Source organism: Theropithecus gelada, chromosome 10 (genome assembly GCF_003255815.1).
Source record: "Theropithecus gelada isolate Dixy chromosome 10, Tgel_1.0, whole genome shotgun sequence".
NCBI lineage: Eukaryota > Metazoa > Chordata > Mammalia > Primates > Cercopithecidae > Theropithecus > Theropithecus gelada.
In genome coordinates this window covers 76,279,995-76,295,127 of record NC_037678.1, presented here as the reverse complement: position 1 = coordinate 76,295,127, position 15,133 = coordinate 76,279,995, and the positions used below count along the sequence as shown (strand labels likewise).

The 15,133-nt window shown below is 44.1% G+C and overlaps 1 protein-coding gene across 3 annotated transcripts in view; it reads left to right on the top strand.

Moving 5' to 3' along the window:
• The window catches only part of SLC23A2 (solute carrier family 23 member 2), a 152,451-nt gene that overhangs the window by 59,339 nt on the left and 77,979 nt on the right, over positions 1 to 15,133 (top strand). For all 3 annotated transcript variants that reach the window (XM_025399481.1, XM_025399479.1, XM_025399480.1), the window contains exon 3: positions 12,531 to 12,790. In XM_025399481.1, coding sequence (XP_025255266.1) covers positions 12,683 to 12,790 — 108 coding nt within the window. In that variant the 5' untranslated portion in view covers positions 12,531 to 12,682. The remainder of the gene's footprint in view (positions 1 to 12,530; positions 12,791 to 15,133) is intronic.

Genomic DNA, 15,133 nt, shown 5'->3' with positions numbered 1-15,133 from the left:
CTGACATTGCGCCACTGCACTCCAGCCTGGGCGATGGAGCGAGACTCCATCCCAACAAACAAACATACAGGTTCACAAGCCCCCAAGGTAGGTCTACAGGATTAGAATTTGAGAAGGGGACATTTTTAAAATTGGCGGGATTACAGGGGTTTTTGATTAGTCTTCTAAAGTCAATTTTATTGCGATAATGTTTACATAGAGTAAGTGGATATACATCCAAATGGAGCCACCAGAATCAGTCAAAACAGCAGATTTCTATCACTCCAAAGGTTCCATCCTTTCCCTGGGGAGCCCCTTCCTCCGTTCCTGCCCTAGGTAACCACTCTCTGCTTCCTGTAGAATGGTTTTGTCTTTTGAGAATCAGACTGCATGTCTTGTGTCTGGCTGCTTTAACGAAACATCTGTGCGACTCCCCTGTGCTGTCAGGCACGTCAGCAGACGCTCTCCGGTTTGTTGCTGACTAGTATGCCTTTTGATGGACCCACCATGGTTTGCTTACCCGTCCACCTCTTGATGGCTCTTTGGATGTTTCCAGTTTGGGACTGTTATAAATAAAACAGTGTCGAGGATTTTTGTCTTACTTGCATTTGTGTCAAATAAATCTGTCGTGGTTTTTTTTTTTTTTTTGGATACAGAATCTTGCTCTGTTGCCTGGGCTGGAGTGCAGTCATGCAGTCTCAACTCACTGCAACCTCTACATCCTAGACTCAAGCCATCCTCCCACCTCAGTCTCCTAAATAGCTGGGACTACAGGCAGATACCACCATGCCTGGCTAATTTTTCTATTTTTTTGATAGAAATGGGGTTTCGTCAGGTTGCCCAGGCTGGTCTTGAACTCCTGGGCTTAAGTGATCCACCTGCCTCAGCCTCCCAAAGTGCTAGGATTGCAGGTGTGATTCGCTGTGCCTGGCCCAGACGTCTGCATTTTAAATAAGCTTCCCAAGTGAGTCTTAAGCACACGATCCAGTGATTCTTATTCTGGCTATTCCTCTCTCTCATATCCTTTTGGGGAACTGTAGGTTTTTATGTCTAGAGCAAATGATGGATTTGCCATGGATTTATATTTCTGATGTAGTATTTATTCAGTGCCGTTTATGTGGAGTAAATGTAAATTTCATTAGCATTTTTGGAGCATCTGTCTTCTCCCCGCGCCGCCCCCGCCACCCCACCCCGCCGTACTTCCTTGTAAAGAGCATCTGCCTATTCTGTGCTAAGAGCTGGGAATATAAAGATGAATTTTATTTTTTATTTTTTGTAGAGTCAGAGTTTCACTGTGTTACTCAGGCTGGTCCCGAACTCTTGGCCTCAAGCACTCCTCCCAGCTAGGCCTCCCAAAGTGTTGGGTTTATAGGCATGAGTCACTGTGCTCAACCTTAAAGATGAATTTTACGTAGTGGGTTTCTGCTCTTTGGGAAGACTCTTAGTGATGAACTCATTCAGCCATTGGAGGCTTTGTATGTTACCTGCTGACTCTGCTAGACACTGATGATGAAAGGACAGGTTTTTCTTAGGATTTGGTGGTTCTTTCGAGAAACACAGAAGGTTTTGGTATTTAATTCCAGGAATACCTCAGCCCTGAAAACTTCTGGACAGTGCCATCACATTTCTCCTTCAGGTGGCCCTGCTAAGTCACAGTGAGAGGGGTGACTCTGTTTCCTCGACAGGGAGAAATGGTCAGTTAAAATGAAGCTCAAAAGAATTCGTTACAGGCTGAATAGCTGATGAAACAAGTACTGATTAAAAGCTGCTGTTATTCTGCATTTGTGCATGATTGTTGGTGGCTGGAGAGTTAGTTATTCAGTCCTTAGGGAATTGAAAGATTTATTACACATCTAAATATTTTATTTTACTTTTCTACTTCCTCGTAACAGAATTTTCCAGATTGGTGATTTTTTTTCTCTGTCAGGTGTACATTTATTTCCAGGTGCCTTTTTTTTTTTTTGAGACTGTAGTGATCTCCTTCCTCTAAGGTAGTGATTTTTAACTTTGGCTACAGGGAGCTTTAAAAAAATCTAGATGCCAAGTATAATTTGTAGAACCTTGGCTTTTCTCCACTCTCTTCTGAAACCCAGTTATTTTAGAACTTTAAACATGAGGACATTATTCCACACTCTGCTGTATCCTGAGCTCACAACAGAAAGGACTGAATTGATTTGCTTGCATTACATTGTAAAGGGGGTAGATGCCGTAAGGGGAACCAGCCTTTCCCCTGGACTTGATTCTGAGGAGTAAGGAGGAACTGGTGCTAATGTGGACACCTTGAGGCTCTTAGGGGAGAAATTTGGGCCCATCTTTTGTTGTTAAGTTAGTTTAGAAAATATAGGGGACTAAAAAGAGGAAAATAAGTCATTTGTGTTTCTATCACTCAACATTTTGGTTAACATTTTGGTGTGTGTATACATGGCCACATACTTTACACATGCACAGTGGGTTAATGCTGTACATAGCATCTGTTTCATTATATATATTGCCTTTAATTCTTTTCACTTACAAAAGAACTTTTTTCACTCAAAACTAGTATCTTCTACCATTCTTTTTATTTTTTTTATTTTTATTGTGATAAGAACATTTAACACGAGATCTACCTTATTAACAACTTCTTTTTTTTTTTTTTTTTTTTGAGACAGAGTCTCGCCCTGTCACCCAGACTGGAGTGCAGTGGTGTGATCTTGGCTCACTGCAACCTCTGCCTCCTGGGTTCAAGTGTGTCTCCTCCCTCAGCCTCCTGAGTAGCTGGGATTACAGGCATACTCCACCACGCCTGGCTATTTTTTTTTTTTTTTTTTTTTGAGACTGAGTCTGGCTCTGTCGCCCAGGCTGGAGTGCGGTGGCCGGATCTCAGCTCACTGCAAGCTCCGCCTCCCGGGTTCACGCCATTCTCCTGCCTCAGCCTCCCGAGTAGCTGGGACCACAGGCGCCCGCCACTTCGCCCGGCTAGTTTTTGTATTTTTTTTTTTAGTAGAGACGGGGTTTCACCGTGTTAGCCAGGATGGTCTCGATCTCCTGACCTCGTGATCCGCCCGTCTCGGCCTCCCAAAGTGCTGGGATTACAGGCTTGAGCCACCGCGCCCGGCCTTTTTTTTTTTTTTTTGAGACGGAGTCTCGCTCTGTCGCCCAGGCTGGAGTGCAGTGGCCGGATCTCAGCTCACTGCAAGCTCCGCCTCCCCGGTTCACGCCATTCTCCTGCCTCAGCCTCCAGAGTAGCTGGGACTACAGGCGCCCGCCACCTCGCCCGGCTAGTTTTTTGTATTTTTTAGTAGAGACGGGGTTTCACCGGGTTAGCCAGGATGGTCTCGATCTCCTGACCTTGTGATCCGCCCGTCTCGGCCTCCCAAAGTGCTGGGATTACAGGCTTGAGCCACCGCGCCCGGCCGCCTGGCTATTTTTTATATTTTTAGTAGAGATGGGGTTTTACCATGTTGGCCAGGCTGGTCTCGAACTCCTGACCTCAGGTGATCTGCCCACCTCGGCTTCCCAAAGTGCTAGGATTACAGGCATGAGCTTCCGCGCCCAGCCAACAACTTTTTAAGTGCACAATGTGGTATTTTTTTTGTTTTCTGGCTAATTTAAATAATTTCATTTTTTAAGAGATGGAATCTTACTATGTTACCCAGGCTGATCTTGAACTCTTGGCCTCCAGCAATCCTCCCACTCTTAGCCTCCCCAAGTACTAAGATTATAGGTGTGTGTGAGCCACCGTGCCTGACCGAAGTATTGTTAATTATAGGCACGGTGTGGTCCAGCAGATGCCTACAATTTGCTCATGTTGTGTAACTGAAACTGTTTGGTATTTTTTTTGAGACAGAGTCTTGCTCTGTCGCGCAGGCTGGAGTGTAGTGGTGCGATTTCGGTTTACTGCAGCCTCCACCTCCTGGGTTCAAGTGATTCTTGTGCCTCAGCCTCCTAAGTAATTGAGCTTACAGGTGTGCACCACCATGCTGAGCTAGTTTTTGTATTTTTGGTAGAGAAGGGTTTTCACCATGTTGGTCAAGCTGGTCTTGAACTGTCGACCTCAGGAGATCTTCCTGCCTTGGCCTCCCAAAGTGCTGGGATTACAGGCGTGAGCCACCGTGCCTGGCAACCTAAAACTTTTAACCTGTTGAATGTCAGTTCTCCATTGACCCCTCCCCCAAGTCCCTGGCATCCACCATCCTACTCTGCTTCTGCATTTGACTATTTTAGATGCCTCACGTAAGTGGAATCATGCAGTATTTGTCCTTCTGTGACTGGCTTGTTTCACTTCATGGAAAGATGTTCACCCTGTGTTGTGTAAAAAGGCAAGTTAAAAAATAGCACGTATATAACAGGGTGAACATCTTTCCTTGTCAATAAATATTTCTGTGCTTTCTTAACAATGTTAAAATGTAGACCTTAGGTCTTACTTTTTCTGAATTTTATTACTTGTTAGTAACCAATTGTCTTGGCATGTATATTGAAAAATCCATAGTTTGTTTGATGATTTGAAGTGCTGCTGTATCATATGTTCATCAGTTTTGGTTTTTTTGTTTTGATGACTGATAGTTACTTTGTTTTCATACTTGTTGAACTTCTGTTTATTACAGCTTTACATTAGGGTTCTTATCTCACTGACCACACTCCTCCTGTTTTTCAAATACTTGTGGCCATCCTTGCTTATTATTATTGTTATTATTTTGAGATGGGGTCTCACTCTGCCACCCAGGCTGTAGTGCAGAGGCATGATCTTGGCTCACTGCAAACTCTGCCTCCTAGGCTGAAGTGATCCACCTCAGCCTCCCAAGTAGCGGAGACCACAGGTGCACGCCACCATACCTGGCTAATTTTTTTGTATTTTTGATAGAGACAGGATTTTGCCAGGTTACCCAGGCTGGTCTCGAACTCCAGAGCTCAGATGATCCACCTGCCTCCACCTCCCAAAACTGTTGGGATTAGAGGCATGAGCCACCATGCCTGGTCCTTGCTTATTCTTCTAGAGGAATTTTTAGCAAGCTCCTCTGATCCGTTGAGGGGAGTATGAATGGATTTTTATTAAATCTGTATAGATTATGTTAATTGGAAAATGAATATTCTTACAGTACCTTTCCTATTGAAGAGTATCCTCTGTTTCTTTGGTTATTCAAATCCTTTTTATGTCCCTCAGTAATATTTTATTGTTTTCTTCATAAAGGTCATACATATTTTTATTAAACTTATTCTTAAGTATTTAACATTATTTTTGCCATGGTGAGCAGGATTCTTTTATCCTATTGTTGTCAGACATGGGCAAACCTTTCTATAAATGTCTTTGGTCTTAGGGGCCAGGTGATCTCAGTCACATGTTCCTCTTTGCTGTTGTTCACAATCCTTTAAACATGTAAAAACCATTTTTAGCAGGGACCTTAACAGAAACAGGCCAGGTAGTGGCTAGCCAGCTTCTGATACAGATGCTTGTTGCTGGCCTTTGGGAAATGTTTGATTCAATCACATTGAAAGAGGCTTGCTCATGGGTTTTGTAACTCGCTATTTAATTGTAGATTCTCTGAGATTTTTCATATCTTTTGATATAGTTATAATTTGGACTTTTCTAATACTTCCCTCATCTTTCTTGGTCGGTGTCCATCGATGGTGGTGACGTTGACACCCCCGACTTGTTCCTGGCGTCTGTTGTGTCACAGATAGGTTTGATGTAGTAAGATTATTAAACAAAACCACTGTGACATTATACCACATGCCTTAAAAAAAATCATTTATCAATCCACAAACTTTGGAGAACCTTTAATATATACGCCAAGTTCAGCACCAGGGGTGGAGGTAAGATGGTGAGGCTGTGATACTGTTCCTTTCTGTTTCCCACAGCTGTCTGGCTAGGCAGACAGACAGACATGATCTTGCTTTGTTACAATCATCTTTTTAAATTTTACCTTAATTTTTTTTTGTACAGATGGGGTCTTGCTCTCTTGCCCAGGGTGGTCTCAAAGTCCTGGCCTCAAGCAGTCCTTCTGCCTGGGTCTCCCAAAGTGTTGAGATTACAGATGTGAGCCATCACACTCGGCCCTCCACATGGTCCTCCGACACCATGATGAGGTGGTGATCGGAGGAAGGATTGATGGGAGTCACCCCAGTGAGAAGGGGTGAGATGAAGGGGGCTTATTTTGGAGGGATGGCATGAGCAGGGTCCTGAGAGATAGAAGAGGTCTGTGAGTAATCACAGTAGGATCCACGAGGGACTGGGAAAGGGGACTCGGATAGGCCCCATAGTCACCTCTTGTGAAGGAATTTGGGTGCCACTCTAAATTAGGAAGCCATCAAAGAGCATGGTAATTTTCTGTTGAAGCATCATGCTGCTTACCATTTGGACAAGTGTTTAGAGCCGTCAAGATGGAATGAGGGGCTGGGTGTGGTGGCTCACGCCTGTAATCCCAGCACTTTGAGAGGCCAAGGCGGGCGGATCACCTGAGGTCGGAAGTTCGAGACCAGCCTGACTGGCCAACATCTACTAAAAATACAAAATTAGCCAAGCATGGTGGCGCATGCCTGTAATCCTAGCTACTTGAGAGGCTGAGGCAGGAGAATTGCTTGAACCCGGGAGGTGGAGGTTGCAGTGAGCCGAGATCATGCCATTGCACTCCAGTCTGGGGAACAAGAGTGAAACTCCATCTCAAAAAAAAAAAAAAAAATAGATGGAATGAGGGCCAGGTGCAGTGGCTCATGCCTGTAATCCCTCCACTTTGGGAGGCTGAGGCAGGAGATTGCTTGAGCTCAGATGCTCAAGCCCACCCTGGGCAACATTGTGAAACCTCATCTCTACAAAAACTAGCCAGGTGTGGTGGCACATGCCTGTGGTCCTAGCTACTCAGGAGGCTGAGGTGGGAGGATCACCTGAGCCTGGGAAATCACGGCTGCAGTGAACTCTGATTGCGCCACTGCACTCCAGCTTGGGCAACAAAGTGAGATCCTATCTCAAAAAAAATTTTTTTTTAAATTAAATTTATTCTTAAGTATTTAATGTTATTTTTGCCATGGTGAGCAGGATTCCTTTATCCTATTGTTGTCAGGCATGGGCAAACCTTTCTATAAATGTCTTTCGTCTTAGGGGCCAGGTGATCTCAGTCACATGTTCTTTGCTGTTGTTCACAACAGCAATGAGAACACAAGTTAAGTGGCTCTTGTGATGTTGATGAGAGACCATGGTGATGTGTGCTAGGGAGCAGCTGTGCAGGTGAATAGAAGTGCATATATTAGAGAGTTCCTAGTCCAAGGAGGGTGGGTATCAGCCCTGGAAAAGGAGCTTGAAGGTGATTCCTGCGCCCCAATGGCCCCTCAGAAATCACAAGGAGGGTAAAATCACCAGCAAGTCCCACAGAGGCAGTGTGTATAGGCCAGCTGGCCTGGGCTGTGTTTGTCCAGGGAGAACAGCTGTAAGCTGAGCATTTAAAGGACAGTTTTATGTCTTGCTTGTATAAACAGTGTAATGGCAGGTTCAAATTACTGATTCAAGTTTGAATCCTGTTCTACTGCTTATATAGCAGTGTATCCTTTGGCAAGTTATTTTACTTCTCTGAAGCTCAATTTCTACTTTTGTAGAGTTTGTGTGCAAACCAAGTAATATTATGCTTACTGGCCAGAAATAACTGTCATTTATTTAATAAGAGGTCAGAGACGTGCCTGGCACACACGGGCACTTAGCAACTGGAAAACTGCAGTTATTACTGCCATTGTCGCCATCATGATCTTCCATCGCTCTGCTCCTCCTTCCCCATTGTCGTGTATTAAGGCCAAGACAGTGAGTGGATTTGCTCATTCTCTTTCTCTCTTTGGCAAGGGGTAGGAAAAGGGGCAATGAGGGACCATGGGTTGGCACAGTTTCCCCAGTGTCAGATTCCTGGGGAGATTTTGCTTCTTGTTTTAATACAGATGTTAAACTCCACTTCCCTCACCTCTCCCCTTTTATCTGTTGCATTTTGCCGCTGGACCTTGGCATTTATGCACACCATGCTCATCCTGTGTGAATAAACCCTCTGATCTCGGGTTGTCGCATACTTTCTGACCTTGAGAGTGTCTGCATCATCCTTGTGCACTGGGGTGTGGAATACTCTGTCCTTTTGGGCTTTTTATGGCAGTGTCCAAGGACACATTTCTTTGTTCAGCATTCACCCCTTCTTCCTTCTTCCTCCATGTACTGCTCCTGATGAAAGGTGCTCCCCTCTTCCTGAACCCTGCAGTCCTCTTCCCTGACGCCTTTCTCAGAACATCACTGCTCTGTGCTTTCTGAGCCTCATCCTCTCCTGTGCTCTTTCAGATCTAAGGCTTCAGGATACTCCAGGCACTACTCTGGAAGAGGTGGGTGAAGAGCACTGGTGGTTCCTCTACTGTAGCTTGTGAGGTTCAATTAAGTGCGTGGTGGAGTAAATGGAGCACAGAGTTACTTGCTGGAAGGTATTCTTCCCGGGATGGAACTGTCTCTGTTTGTTCCTAGTGCTGGGGATGGTGGTGAGGGGTTTGCTGCTGCAATGGATGTTCATGTCTGGAACACCAAGATGAACTTAACCTAGGAGAGTAAATTTATTCTGCTTTAAATAATCACATCAGTTTCCTTAGCCAGGCATGGTGGCTTGCACCTGTAGTCCCAGCTATGTGGGAGGCTGAGGCAGGATGATCGCTTGAGGCCAGGATTTTGAGACCAACCTGGGCAACGTAATGAGACCCCATCTCTTTAAGAAAAAAAGTCCCATCATTTTCCCTAAAGTTGATATAGATAAGGGTGATTTGAAAGCTCTCCTGACTTGCTAGATGTGGGACAAAGAGCTTAGTGGTCCCTTGTGACTATATGGCATGTGGCCGTGTAAAAATCTACCAGTATTTCACTATCCTCTTTTATCTTCTGAAAAAATAAACTTCTGGTGGTCTCAAGGTAGAGGTCCACTGTGGCTCCTTCAGGCAGATTTTATTTTTAGGTGTGTTTATTTTCACTCTGGGTTTTTTGCAGATTTTGGGAAGATGATGGGTGGCAGTGGCCAAATCACAGTGTAAAAGGCTGATGGATTTGGCTACACAAACATGATGACAACTCTGGCAGCTCAAAAGGTCATCCCCCAAATTCAGAAACAAAAAGTGGGGATAAAATGTTTGCATCAAATACAACAAAGATTTAAAGGATTAATATCCTTAAAATAAGGATCTGTAAACGTTATAGAAAATAGGCAAAAGACACAAGGGGATAAACTACAAAAGAGGCTCTGTGGTTGCCGGCAGACATGAAAAACTCATGAATCAATGCATAGCAACATATCTGAAAAATTACCCACTTGCATGGATTTTATATATGTATATATTTATATATAAAATACATATATTTATATAAAAATATGTCTATATATGTTTATATATTTATTTATACATAAATATATGTCTATATATGTTTATATATATTTATTTATATGTAAATATATATTATTTTTTGAGATGGAGTCTTGCTGTGTCACCCAGGCTGGAGTGCAGTGGCACAATCTTGGCTCACTGCAAGCTCCGCCTCCCGGGTTCACACCATTCTCCTGCGTCAGCCTCCCCAGTAGCTGGGACTACAGGCGCCCGCCACCATGCCCGGCTAATTTTTTGTGTTTTTAGTAGTGACGGGGTTTCACCATGTTAGACAGGATGGTCTCAATCTCCTGACCTCGTGATCTGCCTACCTCGGCCTCCCAAAGTGCTGGGATTACAGTCATGAGCCACCACGCCTGGCCTGCACAGATTTTATGTATTAAGGACTATCAAACTTTGTAGTGTCGTAGTGATCCCTGCAGTAGAGTTTCATATCCTTATTAAACAGCAGAGTTGTGATGGATGAGTTAGGACCTGTATGTGGTGGGGGCTGTGGCAGGGTGGTGGGACCCCTGAGGTGGTCCGGATGTGGCATTTTAGGCTCTGCATTCATTTCTCTCTGGATGCTGTAAACATCACTTTTTCTTCCAGTTTTTACTGTTAATGATAAGAAGTCTGATGTTAATACTATCTTTCCTTTGTCAGTAAGCTGCTTGTATTTGTATGTTTTTGGTTTTTTTATGACAAGAAGTTTCAAGATTTTTTTTTTTTTTTTTTTTAAGTGGAGTCTCACTGTGTTGCCTAGGCTGGAGTGTAATGGCGCAATCTCAGCTCACTGCAACCTCTACCTCCCAGGTTCAAGCGATACTCCTGCCTCATTTTGCTGAGTAGCTGGGCTTACAGGCACCCGCCACCATGCCCAGCCAACTTTTATATTTTTAGTAGAGGCGGGGTTTCACCATGCTGGCCAGGCTGGTCTTGAACTTCCTACCTCAGGTGATCCGCCCACCTTGACCCCCCAAAGTGCTGGGATTACAGGCGTGAGCCACCACACCTGGCCAGAAAATTCTTTTTATAATGACCAAGCTGGAGTAAGTCCCACAGACGTGCTTCTGTGTGGGCTTCGCTATATGCATGTTCCTGCTCCTCTAACTGCCAAGTGTATCCCTTGGAGGACCTGATCTTGTCCTTAGAATCAACATGGCACATCTGGGATGCCATCCTCGGGAGAAGGGAAGTGTCTTTAAACGAAGATTTCACAATCTCAGCCCTCCTGCAATCTTGGTGTGGGATCTGTCCTGTGCATTGTAGGATGTTCAGCGGCACCCCTGGCTTCTACGTACTAGATGTTAATAGCTCTCCCCCGGTTGTAATGGCCGAAGACATCCCCAGACATTGCCAGATGGCCCCTGCAGAGCAAAATTACTTTGGATTGAGAACCACTGCTTTAAATGAATATGGATAGCATGCGAATGAAAATGCAAAATGTGCATGAATATGCAAACGAGAACGACCACCCCGGAAGAATTTGATGTGTGTTCCTAGCTCTCCATATTTCACTTATGGAACTTCATGTTCTGGCAGTGGTTTCTTTTGTTTTCCTTTTTGGCCTTCTGATTGCTGAACTCTAAAATTTGTGTAATTCTTTCTCTTTTTTATTTCTTTACATTTCATTTTTCCCCTGGCTCATCCAAAGTATTTATTGAACGAAGTATCCTATGAAGAGTTCCTGGAACAGCAAGTTCTGTACTTGTATTTCCAAACTACTTGCAGGCCTGTCCTCACGTTTGCAGGGCAGCTTGGTTGAATTCTTTATTCCTGGTGGGAGGATAATTGGTGGTAAGTTCTGATGCCACCCTAATTGGTGTACCAGAGGATACGCTCTGCCCTTCTCACCCCTACCTGTTTGCATTATTTTTTTCTTTATAAAAATTCAGGTATAGGCCGGGCGCGGTGGCTCAAGCCTGTAATCCCAGCACTTTGGGAGGCCGAGACGGGCGGATCACGAGGTCAGGAGATCGAGGCCATCCTGGTTAACACGGTGAAACCCCACCTCTACTAAAAAAATACAAAAAAAAAAAAACTAGCCAGGCAAGGTGGCGGGCGCCTGTAGTCCCAGCTACTCGGAAGGCTGAGGCAGGAGAATGGCGTAAACCCAGGAGGCGGAGCTTGCAGTGAGCTGAGATCCGGTCACTGCACTCCAGCTTGGGCGACAGAGCGAGACTCCGTCTCAAAAAAAAAAAAAAAAAAATCAAGTATAGCTAGGCATGTTTTCTTGTATGTATGCCATTCCTTGGAGGGATCCTCTGTGCCCTCTCCTTTTTTTTTTCCTTTTGAGACTGATTCTCACTTACTGTGTCGCCCAGGCTGGAGTGCAGTGGTGCGATCTCAGCTTACTGCAACTTCCACCTCCCAGGTTCAAGTGATTCTTCTGCCTCAGCCTCTCGTAGCTGGGATTACAGGCATGCACCACCACTCCTGGCTAATTTTTTTTTTTTTTTTTTTTTTTTTTTTTTTTTAGTAGAGACGGGGTTTCACTATGTTGGCCAGGCTGGTCTCAAACTCCTGACCTGAAGTGATTCACCTACCTCCCAAAATTTTAGCCTCTCAAAGTGCTGGGAGTACAGGCATGAGCCACTGCACCCAGCAACCTCTTCTTTTTACTGCTTTTGAGTATCTTACCCTGCTTTTAATTGGGCACATGTAGGGAATTTAGAATTATTTTAATGCCCGTCTAATCATGGTTAATTGGCTGTATCTGCATTGTCCGGTATAGTAGCCACAGACTACAAGTAGCTATCTTAAATTTCAATTAAAATTAGATACAATTAAAATTCACTTACTCATTTGCACTAAGCACATTTCAGGTTCTCATTAGCCACATGACTGTTGGACAGGACAGATATATAACATCTCCCTCATTGCAGAAAGTTCTATTAGGTAATGCTGGGTTATGAGATATAAACCATATGCATATCAAAGAAGTACCTTAGCTATTTTTTTCTCCCTAGTATTGTGATATTTTTGATAATTTGGTTTAGTGGTCCCCATCTCTAGTGGGCAATTCAGAATCTGTGGGTGACTATAAATGAAGAAGGAGTGGGTACCTGAAAACCGTATTTAGATAAAGTATTTTTTGGCTGCTTGGGGATAATGTGTAGTATGACTTTTTTTCTGTGCAAGAAACTCAGTGACGGCATGGCCTGTGTTGTTTTCATGCTTTGGGGTGATTTGGCTGTGCTCTTCTTTTCTAGGTGCTAAGAGATGCCGTTTGTGGGCCTCATCTCTGCCTGAGAATCGGGGGCTCCAGGCACTAGAAGACCCGGCTGATCCTGGGCTTCTTGCTTAAATAAGCCTTCACTTCCAGCTGCTCTCCAACGGCTGTGCAAACTACTCACTTCTCTTAATGATGGGTATTGGTAAGAATACCACATCCAAATCAATGGAGGCTGGAAGTTCAACGGAAGGCAAATACGAAGACGAGGCAAAGCACCCTGCTTTCTTCACTCTTCCGGTAATCGTATTCCCTGTCTTTCTTAAATCTCTTGAAAGTAGTTTCCATATGGAATCGACATAGGATTGGCTTTAATGCTTATGTTTTCAGTGAAGGTTAAGGCATTTGCAAACCAAATACTTTGTATGTGAGATAGTCTTTGGGCTAACTCTTGGGTTTTAGCTGTGCTCTCAGCCTGGAGTCATCTGCTGGGATTAACTCCAGGAAGGAAGCATGCATTGCTGTTAATGTTTTAAATCTAGCCCATTGCTACCTGTGTCCTGGAGGATGTTGAAGGCTTAATTTTATCTTCAAAAATGTACTCTTAGGAAATAATGTGCAACCCAACATCACACTCATATTGCAAGCTGGGAGGATGAATGACTTACTGCTTGGAACCCCACTGTCCATATGTATTACAGTAGCAGTGTCCAGCATGGAGATGGTTTTATCCGAATAAGTGATAGCAGTCAGATAAGGTGGACTATACACATTCATTTATATTCAGTAAGAACATTTTTTCCCAGATATAGGATGATGATTTGTATAAAGTTAACTATAATGTGTTGTTTTAAAAACAGAAAAATGCTCTTTAGAGAGATCTTGCCTCAAGATGTTTTCCTCTTAATATTGGAGATGTGGTTAATGGCAAGAATAGTATTCTAGGATTTTGTTTTTGTTTTTTTTTTGTTTTTTTTTCTCTTTTTTTGAGGCAAGGTCTCGCTCTGTTGCCCAGGCTCTGGAGTGCAGTGGCACCCTTAAAGCTCACTGCAGCCTTGACTTCCCAGGCTTAAACTATCTTCCCATCTCAGTCTCCCAAGTAGCTGGGACTATAGTTGTGTGCAGCCTGTAGTCTACTACAGCTGGCTAATTTTTTATACTTTTTGTGGAGATGGGGTCTCGCTGTGTTGCGTAGGCTGGTCTTGAACTTCTGGGCTCAAGCGATCCTCTTGCCTCAGCCTCCTAAAGCACTGGGATTATAAGCATGAGCCACCACGCCTGGTTTCAAGATTAGTTATTGTTATCAATGTTGTGTCTGAAACTATTGGCATGTCCCATGGCCTGATGATAAAAGGAATCAACAGTAAGACATTTGAGGGAAGATGGATCTACAGAGGTGTCAGGATTATTTTTTAAGACTGGATCTCACTGTGTTGCCCAGGTTGGAGTGCAGTGGCACAATTAAGGCTCAGGCCTCCTGGGCTCAGGCAGTCCTCCCATCACAGCCTCCCAAGTAGCTGGGACCACAGATGCCTGCCACCATGCTCAGCTAATATTTTTTATTACTTTTGTAGAGACAAGGTCTCCCTATGTTGCCCAGACTGGTCTTGAACTTAAGAGCTTGAGCTCAAGCAATCCTCCTGTCTTGGAGACTGAGTCTCACTCTTGCCTACACTGGAGGGCAGTGGTGCAATCATAATGCAGCTTTGAATTCCAGGGCTCAAGCCATCTGACTCAGACTGTCGAGTAGCTGAGATTATGGATGCATGCTACCAACCCTGGCTTGAACATGGCATTTTTTTTTTTTTTTTTTTTTTGGGAGACAAAGTCTTGCTCTGTCATCCAGGCTGGAGTGCAGTGGCGCCATCTCAGTTCACTGCAGCCTCCACCTCTCGGGTTCAAGTGATTCTCCTGCCTCAGCCTCCCAAGTGGGACTACAGGCTGGGACTCCCAACTGGGACTACAGGCACGTGCCACCACGCCTGGCTAATGGTTGTATTTTTAGTAGAGATGGGGTTTTGCCACGTTGGCCAGGCTGGTCTTGAACTCCTGATCTCAGATGATCCACCTGCCTTGGCCTCCCAAAGTGCTAGGATTATAGGCATGAGCCACCATGCCTGGCCGAACATGGCATCTTTAAGTACATTGATTGACTACTTTCATCCACACTGTATTTCTTTGTTTATTTCTTTTAATTGTATTCTTAGAGAGGTGTTTAATTTTACAACTGGCATTACTATTTTCTTTTTTCCTATAATGAAAAATTTTGAAACTGGATTTTCTTCGCTGTTGAAGGCTTAGGGTTGACACAGGTTTTCTAGGGGAAGAGGCATCAGTCAGTTGTTCAAGATTAAATGAGATCAACTTGAAGAGTGAATGGGAAGGTTTCATGCATGGGGGTTGCCTCGTCTCTTTTGTGGCTTTATTTTGTCTTACAGCCCAGGAGATGATTCACTGTCACTTCCCTTCGCTTTGGCAACAAGAACTTGAGCATCTCTCAACCACCTGTCTTGTCATTATGGTCCAGAATTTAAGATTTACTTATTCTAGGTTAAGCTTGTAGTATTTTATCGTTAGCAGTTGAATTCATCATTGTATGTGGTCAGCTTCCTCATTCCTTGTTGTTTCTTGTGTTCTTTTTCT